Below are 24874 nucleotides of genomic sequence, written 5' to 3' on the forward strand. Positions count from 1 at the left end.
CATACAAGTGTTTAGTTTCTTAAAGGCAGATTATTGCATAAAATAAAGACATTATTATAAGTATAATCAGTAATTTTTACATATATGGTTTTAAATGAATTTTAGAAGGAAAAAATGCCACCAGGATTGAATTTTTCTTTCTCATAGAGCTCCTATAGTGTTTTCACAGAGCACTTGCATTCTGCAGAAAGTTTGGAAATGCACACAATTTCTCAGACTGTTGCATAGCAATGATAAAAATATTGTAGTATTTTTCTTACATATATATTTTGAATAAATTTTAGGAGAAAAAAATCATTGGCATCTTTTTTTTTAAACAGACCATAGACACTGGAATACTCTAAAGTTTGGGAAGACAACTCACTTCGGAGTTTCAAAGGCCTGGATTTGCTTCCAGATTCACCATGTCCTGGCTGTGTGAGCCAATCATCAGATTGGTCAAGTAGACTGACCATCTATAAAGTGGAATAATAACTACTTTATGAAGCTGTGAGAGTGCTTTCATTGGACATCTAGAATTGCACTATAAACACAAATATGTCCAACCTCTAAAGACTGAACTGTACATGCTTAGTCAACCAACCAAAACATTTAAAACTATAATTTTCTCTTTTTAACTCTGAAGTTAATCCATTTTTGCAGCCCTAATTCTATTCTCAATCTTCCTAATCTTTTGAAAGTGATTTGGAAAGCAGCATATTGTTATCTATATGCTTTTAGCACTGAGAGGGAGAAAATTAATACTTGAGTGCATGCTATGTACCAGACTCTAATCCAGGTTCCTCTACGTATTTATGAGAGTTGATTCTTCTAAAAACCGCACGAAGTAGGAGTGATTTTCCAGAAAAGGAAACCAAGGCTCAGAGATGAACCTGGAAGTGGAAAAGCCCACTGAAAAGCTTAGGTCTATCTGTCTATGCGAGGTCTAACCCTCACTCTTTTTACTCATTATTCCAGGCTGCCCTTTAAACATGCCAAAAGAATAAAATTATTTTAAAAATAAGAACAAACAGAAATAATTTCACCCTAAAGAAGTCTTTTAAAATGCCACGAGGACTCTAGGGATAACCGGAGACATCCCTGGGTGGCACAAAGCCACAGTTGTGGACTGTTATCCCAGCCCAAAGAGCCACTGTAACTTTAGCGCACTGTACTTTCTATTTGGCCATAGAGACATCCAGCTTCCTGGAGCCGGCTTGCATTTGGATTCCAGCTTCCTGGCTCCTGCTGTGGGATTGTGGTTTTCAACTGCCTGTAGTTTAAACAGAGAGGACTAGAAAGCCTAAGTGGAATGGAAAAGGGAGTCCAGCTAGGAATCATGTAGTTTAGAACTTTGACCAGCAGGTGTCGCTGCAGACAAGGGAGAGGGCTACTTTCGGCCTTAGAGGCAGATGATGGATTTTCTAGTTTAACTGAGGAAAATTGTGGTGGGAATGAAGCAAACAAAGGTAGATTAGCTATCTACAGAAATCAATCCCAATAGTATAAATTTTTCTTAACCAATAGCTGGAAAGGCTGGTAGAAAAATTAAGCAAACCCCAATTATAATGAAAGGAAGCTGCCGTAAAAACAGTGTAAAAACAGTGTTTCTGTAGCGTCTACCAAAACAATGCAGGGCTGTTTGAAGGTGAGCACTAAAAACTGAGAGGCAATTCCCAAGGCAGGTGTAGCAGAGATGATGGCTTTGTAGTCAGGAGAGATGTGAAGATAAAGTGAAAAGAGGAAAGCTGCAGTTCTGTCGGTTTAGACCCAGGGAAATAAAGAACTTCTGTCTAACGTAGACCTTTGAAGCGTGCCTTTATTTTCTGTGAAATGAGGTGAATTCCTAGAATTGAGATACACTTCTATATTCAAAGGAAAGAAAAGGATCCAAATATGCCAAAATCTTAATATTTGTTGAGTATCATACTTTTCATTTAAGAGAAAGAAAGAAATTGTTAAACATATATATATACATATATATATATATAGTTTTTTTTTTTTTTTTGGTCGAGCTATGCAGCATGCAGGATCTTAGTTCCCCAACCAGGGATCGAACCTGTGTCCCCTGCATTGGTGCAGACTCTTAACCACTGGACCTCCAGGGAAGCCCCAAACATATTTTTTTAATTAGTGTAAATATTTGGGAGTTGATCACAGAGTAACTAAGTGTGACTTACCTTAAGGATCATATCCTTTTGTGAAAAAAGTTGTTCTGAATGAGCTCTTTTTCTTTACTAAATGTATTTTCCCACTGATTTTCCTTATAAAACCACAGGTGTATTTACCTGAGGAAAACATTGATCCCAAATGATAATATAGTCACATCTAAGAATGCAGAAAACCTTAAAACAAATCACACTTAAAGGTCTTTTGGATGATCTAAAGGGTAATTATTTAATAATAATCTAAAAATGCTTAAACCGTATCCTAGGCCGTATGCAAAGTAGTAAGGGTAATTTTTATGTTTCATTTAGTAGCTTGAATGGTTGCATTAAAAAGAAAAATGTAGGCAAGCAGGACAGAAAATCCTTGACCGAAAGCTGCTCTCAAGCCCCCTCCCCAAGATATTTTACAGCAGGAGACTATGTACTTACTTCGCTCAGACCTGTTTCTGGGCATGCAGAGGATGCACTTGGTCATGACTAGGTTGGTCTGGGATAGGAAAGGAAAGGCAAGAGCTGAGGTGGTAACTCAGAGCACTGCCCCAACAGAGAGAAGATGCACCTTCAGCTCACCCAGAGAACCAGGGCACACTGAGTGTCCTGACAACGTGTATCCAACAGTGACCTGATTTCTGTGTGACGGCAGAATTTATAACTGGTTAATAATGGCCTTGTTTGGGAATATGTGGCATGTAAACATTATATGATGTTGCCTTTTGTCATACGGAGTTTCTGAATAATGCTTCTGTGTCACTGAATGCTCATATAATGCTAGCTTCTTTCAGAGCAGTAATGAGCTGGGACAATGTAGAGTGAGGCGTTAGACTTTCTTCAAGGTTCCGATGCCTCTGAGAATCTATGGAGTTATGTGGTGAGGCTGCAGTTTCCTTTCGGGTTGTTGGTAAACTGCTCTGCAGACTTTAAAAGAGTTAATGTATTCCCTCCCACTGCTTATATCACTCCCCACTCAGACCTTAGGTCCTCAGAGGTTTTGCATCACTTCCAGAAGTTCTTAAGGGCCTATCCTATCCATCAAGAATGCCTTGGTTTGCCCTTTTCAAATTTTAGAAACAAAACGCAATGACATTATGGAGGAAAATGTCTCATTTTCATCTTTGAATCTATCTTTTGCTTTTTTAGAAAAGAGCAAATTGTTATGGTGGTGGATTGGAAGCTGGGTGGTGGCTAGCTCTGTCTCCACCCTGGACTGCAGGACTCCGAGAATCCAGCCCTCAAGCTACCCCTCTGAGTCTGCAGCAGGGCAGGAACACACCTTCCCGTCTGTTTTCTAAGGGCAGCAAAACTCCTGCACAATAAGTAGTGAGCCTCCTTCTGGAGCTACTTGCAAGTAAAGCCATCACTTCAATCAGTTTTGCTATCTGTTGTTCTTTATTGATATGCTTCGGTGCCTGCTCTGCCCTGTTCTCCAGAACTCTCCAAGTCTTCTTCTTCCCTGGGTCTAAACTGAGTTTTGGGGGGAACTACTTTTCCTACTAGCTACTACTCTGACAGGGTTTATAATCCAGTGGGGGAGGATCTCAGCTTCCAGAGGTAGGCTTCCTGGGTTTGAATGCTAATTCTAGGATTCACTTTCTAGCCCTATGACCATGGTCAACTCCTTTAATCCCTCTGTGCCTCATTTTCCTTATCTGCAAAATGGGGATAATAATATATTCTGTCTCACAGGGTTGTTCAAGATTAAGTAAGTTCATTTATATAAACTGCTTAGCATAGTGCCTGGCAGACTGTTGTTATTGTGAGTTCCTCCCAAACTTAACTCGGTTCTTGGTATTCGACAAATAATTATTAAATACATACATCTAAACTGTTTTCCTTTTTCCCTGATGATCTTCGTTCATCAATCCCCTCCCTAATTTTCTATATTATTCTCACCAAAGAGGACTCTTCAGAGAAATCTCCAGCAAGTCTTTGTCCAAGTCTCAATAGGACACAGCATCTACTGGCCTCTATCCATACAGGCACAGAGCATAAATCACATAATACACAGCATACACATTCTGGCCATTACTAGGGACAAGAGTGATCTGCCTGCCTCTTCTTCTGGGAAGTTAGACCAACGCTCCATTTTCTAGTTTCTCCCCAGAGGCTTCTTTGTTTTTGACACCCTCCAGAGAGCAGCAGAAGTTGCTGTACCTGATGTTCAAATGATCTCCATGGGTGGAGGAGAGGCTGTAAAGTTGTTACGAGAATGGTTTCAGTGCTGCTCTTGCAGCATTCGGAGCAAAAGAGTTTTCCCCCTTGCCTTACTGCTCATAAGTTTTCTGTTGAGACCCCCATCCTCCTCCTTTCCTTAAGGAGATAGTATAACTGGGACCCTGGGGCCCAGCACCAAAGTTAATATACAGTCCCTGTTCGAGGCAGGTGATTAGGGTCAAAGTGATGAGAGGCTGGCCACATGCCATCATTTATATGCAATTGAATGAGCTCAACCAATGAAACGGCTTAACCACTGCAAGAAGCTGAGGACCACTTCATCCTTATCCTTATTTGCTAGTAAAGAAGCCAATTAGTGTTAATTGTGCTGGTAATTTGGAACAGCAACCAGGGAATTGATTCAAGGCAATTGTGGAATGACCTCCCTGTCCTGTCCTAGTCCCAGCCATTATTCATAGTCAGATGGGGAATCAGAGAGCTAGTAAATATCTTTTGGTCAGAGAGAGTAAATAGGGGCTCTGCTTCTCATACATTCACAGTGCCCTGGGTGTCAGTTTTTAATATTGTACATGCAGTGACCTGACAACACAGTTCTGCCATCAGGAGAGACATAGATGTGGAGGGGTCAGGACTGGAAGGAGGAATACATTTCAGCATTGGAGTGCTCACAGCCTTCCCTCCTCCCCACTTGCCTGACCAGACCATCTCGTTATTGACAGTCCAGTAGCCTACCCCTCCCCGGCCCTACCTGAAGCTGTTAAAGCCCATCTACTTAATAAAGGGTGGGGGGGAAAGAGGGGGAAACCCGGGAGATAGTGAGGGCTCTGGAGGGTGTGGAATAGCAGATAACACAGGAGAGAAGAAAAAGGGATATGAGATTTACTACTGGAATTTGATTTGATCACCTTTAATGTCCTTGGAGAGTCGCTGGTAAGGGTGAATTTTTATTTTATTATTTACTTATTTTGCCCAACAGACGTAACGCATTTAACCATGACGTGCACCACTGCTTCATCAGGGTTCTACAAGTGACAGAAATAGGACGCAGGCACTTCTTTGACAATCATCTAGCTATAGACTTATTCAGAGACGGGGTGGGAGGAAGGAAAATGACGTCCCTGCTCTGGCCCTCACCCACCCAATGACTGGAATGCGTGTTTGGGCTGGTTTCTCCGCCCTTGAGCACGCAAATCCTAATTTCCCCATTCCTCTACATTCGGTGACAATTAGAGTGGTTGTACCGGGTGAGTTGGGTTTTTTAAGAGGAAGGAATTTTACTGAAGAATTCCCCTGCCTCGCTTCCGACTTGGTTACAGTTGCTTCGATACTGTAGCTATTCCTGCCTTTGGGGCCTCAAGGGCTAAAGTGGGACAGTGCTAATATTTCTGGTGATGAGGAAATACTTTGTTTTAAAGGAGCCTGGGTGATTGCCGAACTGGGACAGAGGTCACACTAGGGGTCACATTCATAAGCACCCCCCGACTCCGGCAACGCTGCGGCGGCTTGGAACCTGGTGGCACACTGGCGGTGCCCACTGTCTCCTCCCCGAAGGGGGGCACCCGGGAGCCGACACCCGAGGAACCGTGCCCACGCGGGAAGGTCGAGCTCGCCGGTGAGGTCACGGTTGCCATGGCTCTAGGCAGTGACGCGCGTCGGCACGTGACGAGCGGTTGCCATGGCGCCAGGCCCCGGCGGCGCGGGCGCTCCGCCTCCCGGAGTGACGTCCCCCGGCTCTCCCCCACCTCTTTTCCCGCCCCTCTGCCCCCTCCCCCCCTCCCCCCCGCCGGCTCCCCGCGGCCCCGGAGGTTTCACTGCACAACAAGATGGCGGCGGCGGCGGCGAGCGGAGCTGGCGGGGCTGCCGGGGCCGGAGCGGGGGGAGCCGGGCCGGCGGGCCGCCTGCTGCCTCCGCCCGCCTCGGGGCCCCCGGCTGCCCCCGCTGCTGTGCCCCCGGCGGCTGGCCCGCCGCGTCCCTCAGCCCCGGCCTCCCGCGGGCCGGTGCCTGCCCGCATCGGCTACTACGAGATCGACCGCACCATCGGCAAGGGCAACTTCGCTGTGGTCAAGCGGGCCACGCACCTCGTCACCAAGGCCAAGGTAGTGGCGCGGTGGGACCGGGCGGCGGCGGGGCTGCGCGGCCCGGGACCGTCCGAGTGCTGAGGGCGCAGGAGAGCCCCGCGACACCGAGGCTGAGGGGTCGGCGCGGGAGCGGGGCTCGGGAGAGCGTTGGGGACCGGGGAAACGGGTAGGGGGCTGTCGGGCGAGAGTGTGGAGAGGGCGAACAGAAGGTGGGGGACACCGGGGGACCCGGGAGAGGGTAATTACACGGCAGAGGGAACGCAGGGGGCCACTGAGCGCGGGGACCTGGGGAGCTAGGGAGCCGGGGATGGGGAGGGGGCTTCCTGGGCTGTGCGGAGGGTCGTAGAAGGGATGATTGGAAAGAAGAGGTTTGGAACTCTCCCGGAGCCAGGAGGCAGTAAGCTAAGAAGCCTCTGGAACCAGCAGTTAGGAAATCCTAAGGGAATGAGGGCAGGGGAATAGGAAATGTGGACCAGGAGGATGGGGGGAAAACGGGTGAAACCGGCAGCCCGCAGATGTGGGATTATGAGGGGAACGAGGATAGCTGGGGCACGTCCCAGGGGTATGTGGTGGGTACAGGGTACTGAGAGGTATGAGGGACCTGGTACCTTCTGACAGAGGCACCAATCAGCATTTGATCGTCCAAGACTGATAGATGGTGGGAATGGGAGTCTGAGGACAGACAGGATTATTGGAGGAGGCGATGAAAAAAATGGGGAAATGTGGAGGAAAAAAAGCACTTTATTTTTCTGCAGGAAGGGGGTCAGGGAACAGAGGCCCAAGGGGGGCCCAGGTTTGTGGTGGCCCTGGGTACTCAGGGGTTAAACAGTTTGGGAGAGCTGGATTGCTGGTTATATTTAGTTGTTGGAGGGTCCAGAACTGTGGGCCTTATAGAGCCCAGAGTGGGCTGTCAGTGGTGAGGGGAAAGCCTGGTGACTGAGGAGGTGTGTGAGGAACCCAGACACTCATGGGGCCCTTTGGTTCCCAAGGGATTTGTGGAGCTGTGGTGGTGCAATTGGGCAAGGTCAGTTAGGAAGCCATATCCGTTTAATATTTTACATAGAAAATTCATTTTTGGAGGAAATATGGTTGGCTCTTTCCTGTGGTCTTCTTCATTGGGAGTATTGGAATCGAAGACCCGAGGAGGAATTGTTTGATTTTGACAGGACTCACAAGCCCATTTGTACTCCGGATTTCTTTCTTTGCTCCGTCTCTCACTTGAATGAATACTTTAGATGTAGTCATTCATTATATTTAAAGCTGCAATTTGTGTTTCCCTCACCCTGACTAATGAAGAACTGTTACAGCTGCTGCTGCTTCCTACCAAAGCCGCGTCAATTCCCCTCCCCTCCTCAGCCTAGCCTCTGGTTCTTGTCACCTACCTTGTTTCTGCTCTTATGGCAGCCCCTTGCTTTCAGAAGGCAGTGACTTACCTCTGCCTTGTCTCCTGCTCACTTATGACCCGAAGTCCCTTTTTCCCTCCTTTCTGTCAGACTGTTAGGGGCCCTTCTTAGCAGGGTGGCTTTGGGGGGTGGCTGTGGAAAATTGATTGGTCAGTTTCACTTCCTCTGGGGGGGCCGCCTTCAGCCTTTCTGTCAGTGTCTATCAGAGGGCCTCAAGTCTGCAGGTCTGAGCGGAATGAGATCCCAAAGTGCCAGGTTTCCTGGTGCTCCCCTCAGCCCCCTGGCGGGAAGTAGACTGAGCCAAGACTCTGGTGCATCTCTGCCCCCCTGAGTGTTTCCAGTTGTGTTTACTGTTAGCCAAGCCAAATTTATGTTTACAAACAGCTCTAGTTGTTGGAGCCTTGTTCCTTGTTTTGGTATTTCCTTTCGCAACGGCCTCCCCCTCCCACCTAAGTAATCACTTCGAGCTCCTGTGATTATTTTGCTCTGACCTCTGGGGGACAGACTCTATGAACTTAATTGGTTGCCTGGTTTATGGTATCTCTGGTTTAAAGAATTTTGTATCTTACAGCCCTTGGATACACCAAAATATTGATGAAAAAAATCTGTGACAGAGAGGGTTGAATATTTTTGTAAATGTAATTGCAAACAGTTGATTCTTGGCTTTATATATAATAGAGACATTTCTATCTTCAGTAGTCAGAAAAGCCAGTGGCTAGTTATGGCTGGTCTCCCCGCTTTCTAATTTTCCAGTGTGTGTGTGTGTGTGTGTGTGTGTGTGTGTGTGTGTGTGTCTGTGTCTAAGTTTTTCTCAAAGTCTTTGGTATCCTTTAGGACTGCAGCATTTTAAACATCAGCTTGTTTATAAATGGGTGTCACTGTTTATGTTGGTTTTTTCTTTGATCATTTGTGGTGTGCAGTTATGCAATTCCTATGCATGGAAATATTCAAAATCTTGAATGAGGCTGAAATGGCTTGGGCAATGAGTTGCATGTGTGACAGGACCACACCAGCACTCATTTGTGTTTCTGTAGCGGTGTGCAATTTCCTAGTTACAGTTATAGGCACCCTGTGTTTCTCTACTTAACTTACTCTGACGACATGAGTGAAGCTTAATTCACAAGGACCTGTCATGTGCTCTGAGTAAATGATGAACATATTTTGGCCTGCTTCATGCTTATCTGAATCCACTTTGGAAAGGTTTCTCAAATGCTGACAGCTCAGATGTGTCTAAGAACTGTTGACATACAGTATGATGGCCTATTGAGGCCATGGTTTGGTTATATAATGGCAAGGAAGGTGCCTGGGTATTGGCAGTGGCAGAAGCTGCTGTTCCGTTACTCAGGTAGATGGATTTTTCTCCCATGCACTGCAGTGTTTATCTTACTTCTTCAGTCAGGTCACTTGGAACCAAAGAGAGCTAGCTATTTTTTTTCCCCATCTCTTTTCAGAATGTATCATGTTTTTTGTTTTATTTTTTTGGAGGTATGTGATTTTTTTTCTTTCTCCTTTTTCTCCCTGTAGGCCACTGAATGGTCTAGGTCTTTCCTATAACCATATATAACCATCAGACTTAGGTAATTCAGATGATATTTGTGTTGTCTGAAAGAGGTTAGGTAATAGGTGTTTTCTGAACATCAGAGCAATACTTATGGTCACCTTTTCTTACACACATTACCTATTCCATGGACTGAGAGGCTAAAGTAAACTTTATTTATTGACTAAGCTACTGTGCTCGGTCCAATAATAAGTGGTAAAGCTGGCCCTTTCCCAAATTCTGTTAACTCTCAAACCTCCTAGATCAGGACTCTGGGATGAATAAAATTAGTAGAGAAAGGGAAATATTTTCCTGTTTGGTTGTTGGTGACTTTTGCAGCACGGCATTCATGAGCTCAGACTTAATATTGGCAGCACTGCAGTGCTTAGAGCGTCACTGCAGAACAGTTAACAGGAGAGAATATTCATCTGTGACATACTTTGGTCAGCAGCTCACCCTGGCTGTCTTTTTCCTACCTTCTTTGAGTTCCCTTTTCTGGAGGCGCCTTGGTCTGAGATTCTCTGGCCCTATTCTTTTGGTAGGACACTATAAAATATTAAAGAGATTGAAAAAAAGAAAAGATTTTCTCTTCTCAATTGCTTATTTGGTTGCCTGTACCTAATCATACTTTCACTGGTTGGATGAATGGGAACGAAGAGTAGATATATTTTGTATGCATTTAAAAAAAGAGCATACATGACTATAAAAGCCATTGGTCAAATACTTTAAAAATGTATTTTAACAAATATATTGATATATCACCTGCCTGTTTATTGGTTTGTGGTAAGAGCTTGAGCTTTGGATGAGACTGCCTGGGTTTGGATCTTCTGCTACTTCATAGCTGGGTAATTTAACCTGTCTGTGCTTGGATTTCCTCATCTATGAAATGAGATAACAATAGTACTTACCTCACAAGTTTGGGTGTTATGAAGATTATATAAGATAATATATGTGAAACTATTAGAACAGATGTACCTGGCACATAGTAGGTATATAGTAAATATTATCACCTTCTTTTTAAAAAATATTTATTCATTTATCTGGCTGTGCTGGGTCTTAGTTGCAGCACTCGGAATCTTTGTTGCTGTGTGTAAGATCTTTGTTGCGGCACGTGGGATCTTTAGTTGTGGCATGCAAACTCTTAGTTGCAGCATGTGGGATCTAGTCCCCTGACCAGGGATCAAACCCGGGCCCCCTGCATTGTGAGCACGGAGGCTTAGCCACTGGACCACCAGGGAAGTCCCTATCACCATCTTCTTCATCATCATCAGATGCAATAGTAACAAAAATGAGTAAGACATAGCCCCCTTTGTTTGCTTTTCACCACTTTGGAACAGTTCGTGAATGCCATTTGTTTAGTGTAGGTAGATGTCATCCTGATGATGTGCTGCTTTCAGGTTAAAAAAGTAGTTTGCTATTATTTCACGTGCCTCTTTGAGAGAGTGGATTTAATTCCTGTGGACTATGGGCTAATTTCATGCGATTGACATTTAAAAATATAGTTTTCCATTAAACTTTTAAAATAGTTATGAGACTTGTCTAATGAAAACTGTGACTAACACTGGCTTTTATTTGGGCTGCCTTGAATATTCAGGGTGTTTGTGTAGCTACACTTTGTCAGACTGGTGACAGAACAGAGTTTGAGTGCAGTCTTTTCTCCAGAGATTCCCTTAAGTTTCATGGAGAATATGAAGAAATATTCCTACAAGCTTAAGGAGACACTTGCACTTGGGTGCAGGGTGTGCTACCTAGAGGGCTAAGGTCAGGATTCTTAACTTGAGATATTACACAGAAAAAACATTGTGCTCCCTGACCCCCTTCCAAATACTGACGAGCCAGGACACATCTGTGTGCTGTGTGGTTTAGTGCAAACTCATTTCCACAAGGAGAACAACTCAAAGTGGGCCAATAGTATTATTTTCACATCTAAGGATGATGCTTGTGCTCGTTAGAAGGCTGAAAACAAGATTCATTAGTAAATAGAAAAGAGAATTATGTCAAAAAGAAATTGAAAGCAAGATTTATATTAGTTACATTTGAGGAGGATAGTTCCATCCCTAGATAATCTAGAAATGACTATTGAAAGACAACTAACTTCATTTTGAGAAAGGTTTGTTGAAACTTTGTGAAGAGCTAAGACTGATTTGGACTAGTTTTTCCAGAATCAAAATACCAGTATTCCACTTTCAGCATCAAAACTGTTTATTTTAACATTCTGACTTTGGTGCCAGCTCCCTAGAAAGTCATAGATCTGGCTCAAGCCAGAGGTGCCCAGACTAGTTATTTCTGTGCCAGAAATGCTGTTTTCATTTTCCAAGCATCAATCTGGCTAATGTTTTCTAGTTCCTGGCATAAAAGAGAACAAAATGGATGCTTTGGAAGGAAAAAGAAATGTGCTCTTCTTACCAGAGCCTTTGTAAGTCTAAAAAACACCTAAAACTTCTCTGCACAGAGATGGAACCTTTCCCTTGTCCATTCATTCATTCAGCGTATGTTTACTGAATGCAGATTTTGTGTCAGGTTCTACTCTGGCTCTCGAGTACCCCAAAAACAAAAGAGAAAAAAAGCTCTTGCCTTCTTGGAACTTATTTTCCGATGGGAGGAGATAGGCAAGAAACATGTAAACAAATAATTTTATATAGTGACAAATACTATGAAGAAAATAAATGGGCTAGAGAGTGTCTGGGGCAGGGTGCTGGAAGGCCTTTCCAGGGTGGTGATATTTGAGCTGACAACTGAATGATGAGAAAGAGGCAGCTTGGGAAGATTCAGAAGATGGAATATTCAGTGCAGAAGGAATGGCACGTGCAGCGGCCTTGGGGTAGAAATGAACTTGGTTTGTCCAAAGATTAGACCCAAGGTCAGGGTGCCTAGAGCTTAGTGAACAAGAGAAAGGATGGTAAGGAATGAGATCAGAAAGTTAGACAGGGGCCAGATCATATGGGTCTTATAGGCCATTTTATGGAATTGGGTGTGAAACAGGGGACTGACCTCAGAAGATATCAAAGCAGAGCACTGACATTATCTGATTTATGTTTTTAAAAACTCATGTTGGGGGACTTCCCTGGTGGCGCAGCGGTTAAGAATCTGCCTGCCAATGCAGGGGACACGGGTTCAATCCCTGGTTCAGGAAGATCCCACGTGCCGTGGAGCAACTAAGCCCGTGCGCCACTACTGAGCCTGCGCTCTAGAGCCCACGTGCCACAACTACTGAGCCCACGTGCCACAACTGCCGAAGCCCGTGTGCCTAGAGCCTGTGCTTCGTAACAAAGAGAAGCCCCTGCTTGCCGCAACTAGAGAAAGCCAGTGGACAGCAACAAAGACCCAACACAGAATGAATGAATGAATGAATAAATAAGTAAGTTTATTAAAAAAAAAGATCTTAGAGATGTTCTATTCCAACTCTTTCTTTTCTAGAGTCTAGAAAGATGGACTTAACGGAATTTAGAATCTCAGGCTTTTAGGAGCCATCAAAGTAGTTTAGATCAATTATGTGTTAGACTCACAGCTCTCTCCTATACCTCTCCCACCCCCCATTTGCCCAGAATCCTATAGCTAGTTAGTGGGGGAGGTAGAAATAGAATCCAGGTATCCTACTCCTAGTTAACTCTACCGTGACTCCTCCAATCATAGAAAACATTGCCCTTGCCCTCTGAATACTTACTCTTTCATTAGAGAAACAAGATACACCTACTAATTAAAGTCTAAGATTATTTATCCTCTCTATTAAACTCCAAAGATGAGAAGTCATGATGAGAGGAAAATTTTCCAAATAGGGGATATACCAACACTGTATTTAACCTGTCCTTTGGCATTGTTTCACTCTATCACCTCTGTCACTTACCTGCAGTCCTCCATAGGTACACTGCTTTGCCTTTCAGTCTCCTACTCAAATGCCCCTTGGTGCTCCCTCGACATGACTGAGGTGTCAAAAAAGCCTTTCAAAATGCTAAGGAAGTAAAAAGAGAAAGAAACACAGAAAAAGCAATGACCATAAACACAGTCTGCCTTATATAGTTTGCTCTTGCCACTATATCTAGCTCACACTCAGGGAACATGAGTAATTATACTTTTGCTGTGTTGGGTTGGTCTGGTCTGTCTTTGAAGGTACATTTCTTAGATGGACTCCTTATTTACCAGAACACTACCAGTTTCCAGGGAATAGTGCCATCTTATAACTCATTAAGAGAACTGGTCACCAAGATACATACCTTGATGATGCAGGTGAGGGCCAAGAGAACCATTTATCTAGGGCTCCTCTTATGTGGTTCTAGTTTCTCATCTAAGAGCTTGGCCTGTTCCCCAGGTGAATGACCTCACCCATCAGGTGAGTCCCTACCTCCTTTATAATAGGTCCCTATTATAGCTTGGTCCCTTCTGGCATAATAGTATAGTCATGCTGTCTTGTGGATGACTGATAACATCCAGAGGATGAAAATTGTGTACATTCTCATGGACTTTTGTCCATGGGAATGTGTATAATGACCTTGGCAATGTCTTTGAGAAGCCCTCAACAGTCTTGGATGAATTAGCTTGAGAGGGTTTCTTTTGGATCTGTTCAGAGTAAAATTCCATCAGCTAAGGACAGAACTGTTGGATGAGCCGTAGAGAAGTTATGTTAGAACATATGTCTGTTCAGGAGGTGTGTGATCCACTGTAGACCAGGAGTCCCTGGCCACATTGATAAGTATTTCTTCTCAGAATTTAGCTTGTCAGAGAGTTAGGAATCAGATTGTAAATACTCAGTCTCATTTCCCAGAAACTGAAAAGGAAGGAGATGCAAACCCATCGCCTGTTTAAGCTCCTCTGTGTAGGCTGGGCTCACTCATTTGGGTACTTTTGGCCAGTTATCTTAAACTATATTTAGGTATTGATTAGGAATTTCTGAGAAATCTTCAAATTTCTACCTAGTTTCAGCTCCAGTCCATGCTTACTAGCAGTAGGCTTTGCTTCTCTTTGCTCCCTCCAGAAGAATTGAATGTGAAATTTTAGGTTAACCAACCACATTTCTTGAGACTGAATTTTTTGGAGAAGAAATTTTTCATTCATTCATTCCAGCCAGCCAGCCAATAAGCTTTTGAAAAATTGTTTATCAAAAACTAGGAATGAATGATATATGGCACAAAATTCAAAACGTGCAAACTCGTATATAGTGAAATTGTCTGCCTGCCACCCCAGTGCCTGAGACACAGTTTTTTAGTCTTGTTTCCCCAGTATTTATTAAGGGCGTCTCTGGATCAGTCCAAATGCTAGGTGCTGTTTGTTTTCTGGCAGTGTTTTGACATGCTTGAAGTTTCTAAAAATCATTTTACTTAAAAAGAAAAAGAAGAAAATACCTAACTTTTAAAGCTGGTTAGGAGGCACAGGGTGATAATTTAATGTCAGCTCCATGTGGGCAGAGATTTTAAGCTATTGTTTGCTGCTGTATTCCCAGTGCCTACTACAATGCCTGTAAATACTCATTTAGTGAATGAATGTAAGGATTAAAAAAAAAAAAAGGGTGCTTCCTTGGTGGCGCAGTGGTTAAGAATCTGCCTGCCAACGCAGGGCACACGGGTTTGAGCCCTGGTCTGGGAAGATTCCACATGCCGCGGAGCAGCTAAGCCCGTGTGCCACAACTACTGAGCCTGTGCTCTAGAGCCTGTGAGCCACAACTACTGAGCCCACATGCCACAACTACTGAGGCCCGCGTGTCTAGAGCCCGTGCTCCCCAACAAGTGAAGCCACCGCAATGAGAAGCCCGTGCACCGCAATGGAGAGTAGCCCGCGTTCGCTGCAACTAGAGGAAGCCCGCGCCCAGCAACGAAGACCCAACACAGCCAAAAATAAATAAATAAAATAAATAAATTTATTTTAAAAAATGGGAGCTGAGTTTGCTTTTTATACTCAATGCATCTTAGAATTTTATTATTGAAATTTTCTATCTCCAGTTAAGATGTTAAAGAAAAATAATATTCTACCTTTTTCTCACAAATCTCTAGGTAAGGAGATTTCACAGCCTTTCTGGGCAAGTTACTTTCAGCATATCTCAAACTTTCATTATTAAGAAGTTCAGTATAATTTAAAGTAAATCCTGCAATTTAAATTCAAATCCCTTATTTTAAGGAGAAGGTTCTTACACATACAGGTTCCCATTGGGTTACTTCCTTGAGAAGGTCCCATGGGTACAGTCAGTATGGTCAGCCAGTGCCTTGTTTTCCCTCTTCTGCCTAGGAGACCCACTAAGCTGTCTTGGGCTGCTGGCACTTCCTGAAGTAACTTCACACTCTTTGTTGGAGTTACCACTTGTTCTTTTCTTTATACTAAGTGATCTGATTAAAACGACTACTGTTTTTCTGCCACTGGTCCTTAATTTCAATGGGTTACTTTTATTGGTCCTTACCTTAAATGGATTCACTCAAATAGTATTTTTTCTGTCATCTGTAGGCAAAAAGTAGCGGCTACTGATACTAGAAGACAAGAGGATAAGTGTTATTCTTGTCAGGGTGGGCAAAGGGTTAAGTTAAAGGAGCAATTGAATGCTCGCAGCCGGGACCTGATAGAGGAGGAATACAAGAAGTCTTGAGCATAAATTCTCTTCAACCCAGTTGCTTATTATTACTGGCTCACTTCTACCACCTTGCCCTATTTTTTTCTGATTATAATTGGGAAAACTCAGAAAATTATAAAGAAGCAGAAGGAAAAAAATCACCCATAATCCTGCCCCCAGAGGCAACAGTTATTAATATTGTAAAATACATAATTGAGATCATATTGATATACTATTTTATTTCTTCCCCCCTTATCATTATAAGCATTTTCTCATCATTTTAAACTATTTGTAAACATCAATTTTAATGGATGTGTACTTTGCTGTTGTATGACTGCCATTATTTTTTTAACCTTTTTCATAATTTAAGGTTCTTCCCAGTTTTTCACTGTTAGAAATTTTCTGTGATGACCATTTTTGTGCATGAATCTTTGAAGCATTTCTGATTTTTTCTCAGGATAGATTGTTGGATGTGAAATTATTGGGTCAGAGGGTATACATGTTTTTAAGATATCTGATTCATATATTGGCACATTGCTTTCCAGAAAGGTTGTGCCAGGGTTTAGCCTCCCAGAAGTGAATGAACTCTTCTTTTTTTATTTTGTCTCCGCTTCTGCCCTCCTTGGTTTGGGAGTGTAGGGCTTTTAAGTCTCTGCTGCACCTCTAAACCTAGGGCAGTAGGTATGGGACACATTAAAGAGGGCTGGAGCAGCTGCCTAATCCTTCCTTCTCTGAACCAAACCTGGACGAGGAATGAAAAGAGTTAAGTGTGACTCTAACCTTTTCAGTTGTTTTTTATGAATCATCATTCTCTCCTGGTCTTTTACAAAGAGACATAAACTTAAATTGGAGAAATTGCCGAAGGAGAGAAGAAAGGTTAATGAGAAAGACTCTGATTACTTGAATCTTTGATTTTTAAATAACTATCCTTCGGTAAACCTGAATGAGAATTTCAGAGATTGATGAAGGTTGTAAATTACTCCTCTCTTTTTTTAATGGTAAAAAGGTGGTGAGGAAATTGTAAAGGAAATAATTATGTGAATAAATGTGGTGATACACCAGTCCTGTTATGTTTGTATTTACTTTACGCACTGTATGCGTTAAGAGGTTTTCAGGGGTAATTGGGTCATGTGGAATATTGTTCTTAGAATGTTTGGGGGTTACCACTGCTGTATTTTAGGCATCTGACAATATGCTCTTTTCTTTTGTCTCCAATAGAAGGCCTTTTATACAGTCAGTTTGGGTTATGATTTGCTTAGTTAATTAGGGGAAATGAATGAAGCAGGGAAATCAGAAATAATGATGCATATATACTTTTAATATTTTATTTTAATTTAAAATGTGAATATGCATTAATCCACTAATCTTTTTCAAAAAGTGTTTATTATGGAAAATTTCAAACATAAGCAAAATTAAAAAGAATGATATAATGAACCCCCATCGACCTATCACTCAGTGTAAGCAATTATTACCTCATGGCCAATCTTTCACCCATATCACTTCCAGCTTCTCTTTTCTCCCTAGTTTATTTTGAAGCAATTCCCAGAATTTTTTTCATCTGTGAATATTTTGGCATGTATCTCTATATAGGCCAGGATTGTTTCTCAAAAAACATAATTACAGTACCATTATCCTACCTAAAACAATTAACAATAATTCTCTAATGTCATTAAGTATCAAATTAGTGTTATATACATAAATATATTTTTTTTCTTTTTTTATCCACTTGTTTGTTTGAATCAGGGTCTAAATAAAGTCCATACATTATAATTGATTGATGTCCCTTAAGTTTTGTATTAAAAAATTGTTTGTTTTACTCTATAGATTTCCCCTCCTTTTCTTTTTCTTTGCAGTTTGTCTAAGAAACACATTCGCTAATCTTAGATGTAGACCTTTCTCTGTATATTGATGTCCTGATTGAAGTTCTTCATCATGTTTGTGTTAAACATACCCATAGTTCATCATCTATGATTTCCAGTTTTGTTTTGCTTTTTTAAAGCAGAGTAGGAATTTAAAGGCATTTGTGAAGCAATATGAGTACAGAATCTCTCTTGAGTTCTTGATTCTCTCCCCCTAGTCTTTTACACTTGTCTCATCCACATCTAATTTGACTTTACCAAGTCATTTTAAGCATTCAACTTAGTTTTCAAAGAAACATGTTTTTCTTTTCTCCCAGATTTCTCATCCGTTTACATAGATAATTAAACTGCATTACTATAATAACAAGAACAACTGGTATAAATAGGTTTGGGGAAAACCAGTTAATTCTTGGTAAGCATGCAACTTAATGGATGGGAGCAGAAATATCCAGGAGTAGAGGGAGTGGCTATTAATTGGGGCCAGCTTGCATGCTGGGGCCCCAGTTGTTTTACAGAGGAAAGGGGAAGCATCAGTTATTTCGGCAGGTTGGTTGAGAGGTGGTGGGTTAAGAGAACTTCTGCATTAATTTTATACTTATAAGTAAGCCAAATTGTTAGAAATTTGAGGACAAGATATTTTATAGAGTTTTTTATTTATAGTGTATACTTCAGCTTAGTATTTTTGTCCACTTGTGTTAGAGTTTGCATGAACTGGACTGAATTTGACAATAGGCCAGTGATGTTAAAATTTGGTTGAGGAAACAGCCAAAACTTTGTAGTTTGAAAGGTTTATATCTGTTCACTGCCAGTGTAGTGTTCCATGGAACAAGTTGACATTTTCACGTAGTAAGTTGTTTTCTGTTCCTGGCAAAAGAAATTGTGTTCGTATACCACAAGGAACAGGATTGTTGTTATTGTGGAAGGCAGGAGTAGAGCTGTGTGTTTCTTATTAGGATTAGCTGGGCACCTGCAGGATTTCTTACTTCTTTCTTTCTGCTTCCTGCCTGCTGTTGTCCTTTCCTTCTGTCAAAATGTTCTAGTGTTGCCTAAGCAGTGTTCTGACAATAGATGAGGTTTTTTGGTAGCTCATTTTTTTAAACCCTCAAAATAATGTTTTTAGTGATTGTATGTTCTTGGCTTACTTTCCATTTCTACATCAACAGTGATATTGTTATTCTAGTCAAATGGGGCAGTTGTATTCCAGCAGTGATCTTTGTGTCCAAGTCAGCTGCAGAGATACCATGTTAATTTTTTATTTCTAAATATCTTATATGTGTATAGTAATTCTGGGAGGTAATTCAGTTTTGAGCTGATACTTGCGGATCTCGGTACAGGATTTCACAGTCTTCAAGAATAAAGCTTGTTTGAAGCATTGTTAGCCATTGGCCTCTGACATATGCAGAAGAGTGGCCGGTGATTTCAGCCTGCTGCCTCTTCTCATCTCATTTTCCTTCTTCCTTTTCAGCCAGCAGCTGCATCCCGTGCCCTGCTCTGATTGAGCTCTTAGTAAAAGGGGTACTGTTTTACTAAGTCACAACCTCTTCTATCCATGGTTTTTAGATTTTTAGGCCAAGAATCAATTTTGGAGTCACATTAAAATTTGAAAACAACATTTTAGTTGTGTTACCTAAATTTCTCTTCCTTTCCTTATGCTAGTAGCAGTGTTTTCTGCTTTTCCAGTCTTTGGGGAACCTTTTTGGCCCATCAGAGCAGCTCGAGGCAGTCTAAGTGATGCACTGAGCATTGCTGTGGGAGTCAGGGCACGTGTTTCACGTCTCAGTTTTTACTAGCCTGGCAGCTTTCTTTGGGCAGGTCACTTAACCCCATAGGGCTTCCAGTTTCTTTCTTTTTCTAAAAAAATTTTATTTATTTATTTATTTATTTTTTGGCTGCACTGGGTCTTCGTTGCTGCACGCGGGCTTTCTCTAGTTGTGGCGAGCGGGGGCTACTCTTCGTTGCGGTGTGCGGGCTTCTCAGTGCGGTGGCTTCTCTTGTGGAGCACGGGCTCTGGAGTACAGGTTCAGTAGTTGTGGTGCAGGGGCTTAGGTGGTCCACGGCATGTGGGATCTTCCCAGACCAGGTCTTGAACCGGTGTCCCCTGCATTGGCAGGAGGATTCTTAACCACTGCGCCACCAGGGAAGTTTCTTCCAGTTTCTTTTTAATGTATATCATTTTTCAACAGCTGCATTGAGACATAATTCCCATACCATACAATTCACCCGATTCAGTGTTTTTAGTATATTCACAGAGTTGTGCAACCATCACCACAATCCATTTTTTTTTCCTTTTTTGGTTGTGCTGCGCATTTTGCGGGATCTTAGTTCCCTGACCAGGGATCGAACCTGGGCCCCAGCAGTGAAAGCACAGAGTCCTAACCACTGGACCGTCAGGGAATTCCCCGCCACAATCCATTTTATTTTTTATTTTTAAAAATATTTATTTATTTATTTATTTGGCTCAATGGGTCTTAGTTGCAGCATGTGGGCATCTCTCTTGTTGTGGCGCTTGGGCTCCAGAGCACGTGGGCTCAGTAGTTGTGGCACGTGGGCTCTCTAGTTGTAGTGCATGGGCTCTAGAGCACGCGGGCTCAGTAGTTGAGGTGCTCGGGCTTAGTTGCCCTGAAGCATGTGGGATCTTAGTTCCCTGACCAGGGATCCAACCCGTGTCCCCTGCATTGGAAGGTGATTTGCAGCCACTGGACCACCAGGGGAGTCCCCACAATCCATTTTATTTTATTTTATTTTTATTTATTTATTTTAAAAATTTATTTATTTATTTTTGGCTGCATTGGGTCTTCATTGCTGTGTGCGGGCTTTCTCTAGTTGCGGCGAGCAGGGGCTACTCTTCGTTGCGGTGCGCGGGATTCTCATTGCGGTGGCTTCTATTGTCACGGAGCACAGGCTCTAGGCACGCGGGCTTCAGTAGCACGCGGGCTCAGTAGTTGCAGCTCACAGGCTCTAGAGCGCAGGCTCAGTAGTTGTGGTGCACGGGCTTAGTTGCTCTGCGGCATGTGGGATCTTCCCAGACCAGGGCTCGAACCCGTGTCCCCTGCATTGGCAGGCGGATTCTTAACCACTGCGCCACCAAGGAAGTCCCCCAGAATCCATTTTAGAATGTTTTTATTCCTCTTAAAAGAAGTGACCCATTAGCAGTCACTGTCCATTTCTTCAGCCTCCGTCCTGCAACCCTAATCAATCACTAATCAGTCTCTGTAGATTTGCCCATTCTGGACATTTCATATAAATGGAATCATACAACATATTGCCTTTCATGTCTGGCTTCTTTCACTTAGTATAATGTCTTCAAGGTTCATCTATGTTGTAGCACATGTCAGAATTTCCTTCCTTTTTATGGCTGAATAATATTCCATTGTATGGATATATTGCATATTGTATATTCATTCATGAAATTGTGGACATTTGCATTAGTCCCACTTTTGGCTATTATGAACAATGCTGTTGTGAACATTCGTGTACCAATTTTTTTTTTAAATTACGTTATTTTATTTATTTATTTGGCTGCACTGAGCGGCATGTAGGATCTCAGTTCCCTGACCAGGGACGGAACCCATGCCCTGTGCGTTGGAAGCGTGGAGTCTTAACCACTGGACTGCCAGGGAATTCCCCTCGTGTACAAAGTTTTGTGGGACATGTGTTTCAATTTTTCTTGGGCATATACCTAGGAGTGGAATTTTTGCATCATAAACATTCCATATTTAACTTTTTGAGGAATTGCCAAACTGTTTTCCAAAATGGCTGCACCATTTTCCATTCTGACCAGTAATGTATGAGGGTTCCAGTTTTTCCACATGCTTACCAAAACTTATTTTCTTTCTTTTTGATTTAGCCATCCAAGTGAATGTGAAGTGGTAGCTCATTGTGGTTTTGATTTGCATTTCTCTTCTGACTCATGGTGTTGAGTATCTTTTCTGTGCTAAGGGACCATTTGTAGATCTTTGGAGAAGTGTCTATTTAGATTCTTTGCCCATTTTTTTAGTTGGGTTGTCTTTTTATTGTTGAGTTGCAAGGATTCTTTATATATTCTGGATATAAGTCCTTTATCAGATGTATGACATACAAATATTTTCTCCTATTTTGTAGGTTGTCTTTTCACTTTTGTGATGGTTTTGTTTGCAGCACAAAGGTTTTAAATTTTAATGCTCTAGTTTCCTTATTTGTAAAGTTATTCTAACTCTGAAATTACATGTTCTATTGAAATATTTTCCCCTGTACTCATTTTGTACCTTTCTCTCACTTTGGGATAGATCTCCCTTTTCCAGGACATTTTATAGCCGCAAAGTCTCTTTAAAAACATCTATCTATGTATCTATCTGATACATGTGTCTTATAAAATAATCAGACTCTACAAAATAAATAACATCAAAAGTGAAAGTTCCTTTTCCTTGTGAAATCCTTTCTCTTAGGATATACTCTGTTAACTTTCACATATAACATAATAGCAGTGTTAATTATATTTATCATGTTGTACCATTACATCTGTAGTACTTATTTGTCTTACAACTGGAAATTTGTAGCTTTGACTCCCTTCATCCAGTTCCTCCTCCCCCTCCCCCTGTCTCTGGTAACCACAAATCTGATCTCCTTTTCTGTGAGTTTGTTTGTTTGTTTTTGAAGTACAATTGACCTACAATACTGTGTTAGTCCTTGTTACACAACATAGTGGTTCATTATTTCTGTGCATTTCAAAATGATCACCATGATAAGTCTAGTTACGATCTGTCACCATAAAAATATATTACATAATTATTGACAGTATTCCCCTCACTGTGCATTTCATACTCGCGACTCATTTATTTTGCAACAGGAAGTTTGTACCTCTTAATCTCTCTCACCTATTTCTCTTCTTGCCCTACCCACCCTCCTCTCTGGCAACCACCTGTTTGTTCTCTGTATCTATGACTGTTTCTATTTTGTTATGTTTATTCATTTGTTTTATTTTTTAAGATTCCACATGTAAGTGAAATCATATAGTACTTGTCTTTCTCTGTCTGACTTATTTCACTTGGCATAATGCCCTCTAGGTCCATCCATGTTGTCATAAATGGCAGGATTTCATTCTTTTCTATGGCTGAGTAATAATATTCCATTGTGTGTGTGTGTGTGTGTGTGTGTGTGTGTATATATATATATATATGTATATATGCCAAGTCTTTATACATTCATCTGTTGATGGGTACTTAGGTTGCTTCCATATCTTGGCTATTGTAAGTAATGCTGCAGTGAACACAGGGGTGCCTATATCTTTTCTGATTAGTGGCTTTGTTTTCTTTGGATAAATACCTAGGAATGGAATTGCTGGATCATCTGGTAGGTTTCTTTTTAATTTTTTGAGTCATCTCCATACTGTTTTCCATAGTGGCTGCACCAATTTACATTCCCATCAACAGTGCACGAAGGTTCCCTTTTCTCCACATCCTCGCCAACACTTGTTATTCGTGTCTTTTTGACCTGCCATTGTGACAGGTGTGAAGTGATATCTCACTGTGGTTTTGATTTTCATTTCCCTGATGATAAGTGATGTTGAGCATCTTTTCATGTACCTGTTGGCCATCTGTATATCTTCTTTGGAAAAATGTCTATTCAGATCCTCTGCCCATTTTATAATTGGGTTGTTTGTTTTCTTTATGTTGAGTTGTATGAGTTCTATGTATATTTTGGATATTAACTAAATATTAATTGGGTGTATCATTTGCAGATATCGTCTCCCAGTTCAGTAGGTGGCCTTTTCATTTTGTTGATGGTTTCCTTCTCTATGCAAAAGCTTTTTAGTTTGATGTAGTTTCATTTATTTATTTATTTTTGCTTCCTTGCCTGAAGAGACATATTCCAAAAATATTACTAAGATCAACGTCAAAGAATGTACTGCCGATGTTTTCTTTGCTATTTGGTTTTTTGTTTTTGAATTGGAGTACAGTTGATTTACAATGTTGTGTTAGTTTCAGGTGTATAACAAAGTGATTCAGTAGTATATATGTATATCTTCTTTTCCATTATAGGTTATTACAAGGTATTGAATATAGTTCCCTGTGCTATACAGGTCTTTGTTGTTTATTTTATATATAGTGGTTTTGCTACTCATTTTTTATTTTGATAATATATCTCTACGTTCTATCACATCAATACATTTTGCTCTAGTCTCAAGCTTTTTAATACTGCAGAGTATTCCATTTTATGGATATACTATAATTTATTTAAGTAGTGCCCTATTGATAGGTTGAGGGTTGTTTCCGGCTTTTATTTTTTTATTTCAAATTATATGTCACTTAACAGTTTCTGCACATTTATATTTGTATGCTTGTACTGGTTTTCTGTTTGCTTTTGCACTGTTTATTATTCAAAAGACTTATAAATCTCAGATTTAATTTAATTTTTAAAAATACAGATGTTTTGGGGACTTCCCTGGTGGTCCAGTGGTTAAGACTCCATGCTCCCAATGCAGGGGGCCCGGGTTCAATCCCTGGTCAGGGAACTAGATCCCACATGCCGCAACTAAAAGATTCCCTCATGCCACAACTAAAGATCCCGCATGCCGCAATGAAGATCTTCTGCAGCCAAATAAATAAATAAATAGATAAATTTAAAAAAAAAAAAGGGCTTCTTTGGTGGTGCAGTGGTTAAGAATCCGCCTGCCAATACAGGGGACATGGGTTCGATCCCTGGTCCAGGAAGATCCCACATGCCACAGAACAACTAAGCCCACGTGCCACAACTACTGAGCCTGTGCTCTAGAGCCTGCGAGCCACAACTAAAAAAAAAAAAAAAAAAACAAGTGTTTTATTAGGTCCAACCTAGAGTAAACCTCCCAAAAGTTTTGTGTTCTTTTCCATTATGATATATACAATGTTAGAAACTAAGTTCTTCATTTTCTCAGTAATTTAATAGAATAATTCACTAGAGGTGGAATGCCTGAGTCAAAGTATGAGTGCTTAAAATTTTATAAATGTTGCTAAATTGCCCTCCAAGAAAGGCCAAGCTAATTCACTCAATGAGAGTGTATGACAGTGCTCCTCTGCTCTCTTTAAACATTGGCAACCAACTGTCTTTTTAGGGAGTCAGTCTGACAGGTGAGAAAATGTCATCTTAGTTTGTAGTTATTTATTAGTGAATTTGACTATCATTTAATTTGTC

General features: G+C 41.6%; 1 protein-coding gene across 4 annotated transcripts in view; it reads left to right on the top strand.

The window, feature by feature from the left end:
• Positions 1-6142: 6142 nt before the first annotated feature.
• SIK3 (SIK family kinase 3) overlaps positions 6143-24874 on the top strand; it is a gene marked incomplete at its 5' end in the record, with an annotated part of 247277 nt that continues 228545 nt past the window's right edge. For all 4 annotated transcript variants that reach the window (XM_082660899.1, XM_082660901.1, XM_082660900.1 and 1 more), the window contains one exon: positions 6143-6415. In XM_082660899.1, coding sequence (XP_082517025.1) covers positions 6143-6415 — 273 coding nt within the window. The remainder of the gene's footprint in view (positions 6416-24874) is intronic.

The sequence above is a fragment of the Grampus griseus genome, assembly GCF_964374135.1.
Source record: "Grampus griseus genome assembly, chromosome: 8".
NCBI classification, from domain to species: Eukaryota; Metazoa; Chordata; class Mammalia; order Artiodactyla; family Delphinidae; genus Grampus; species Grampus griseus.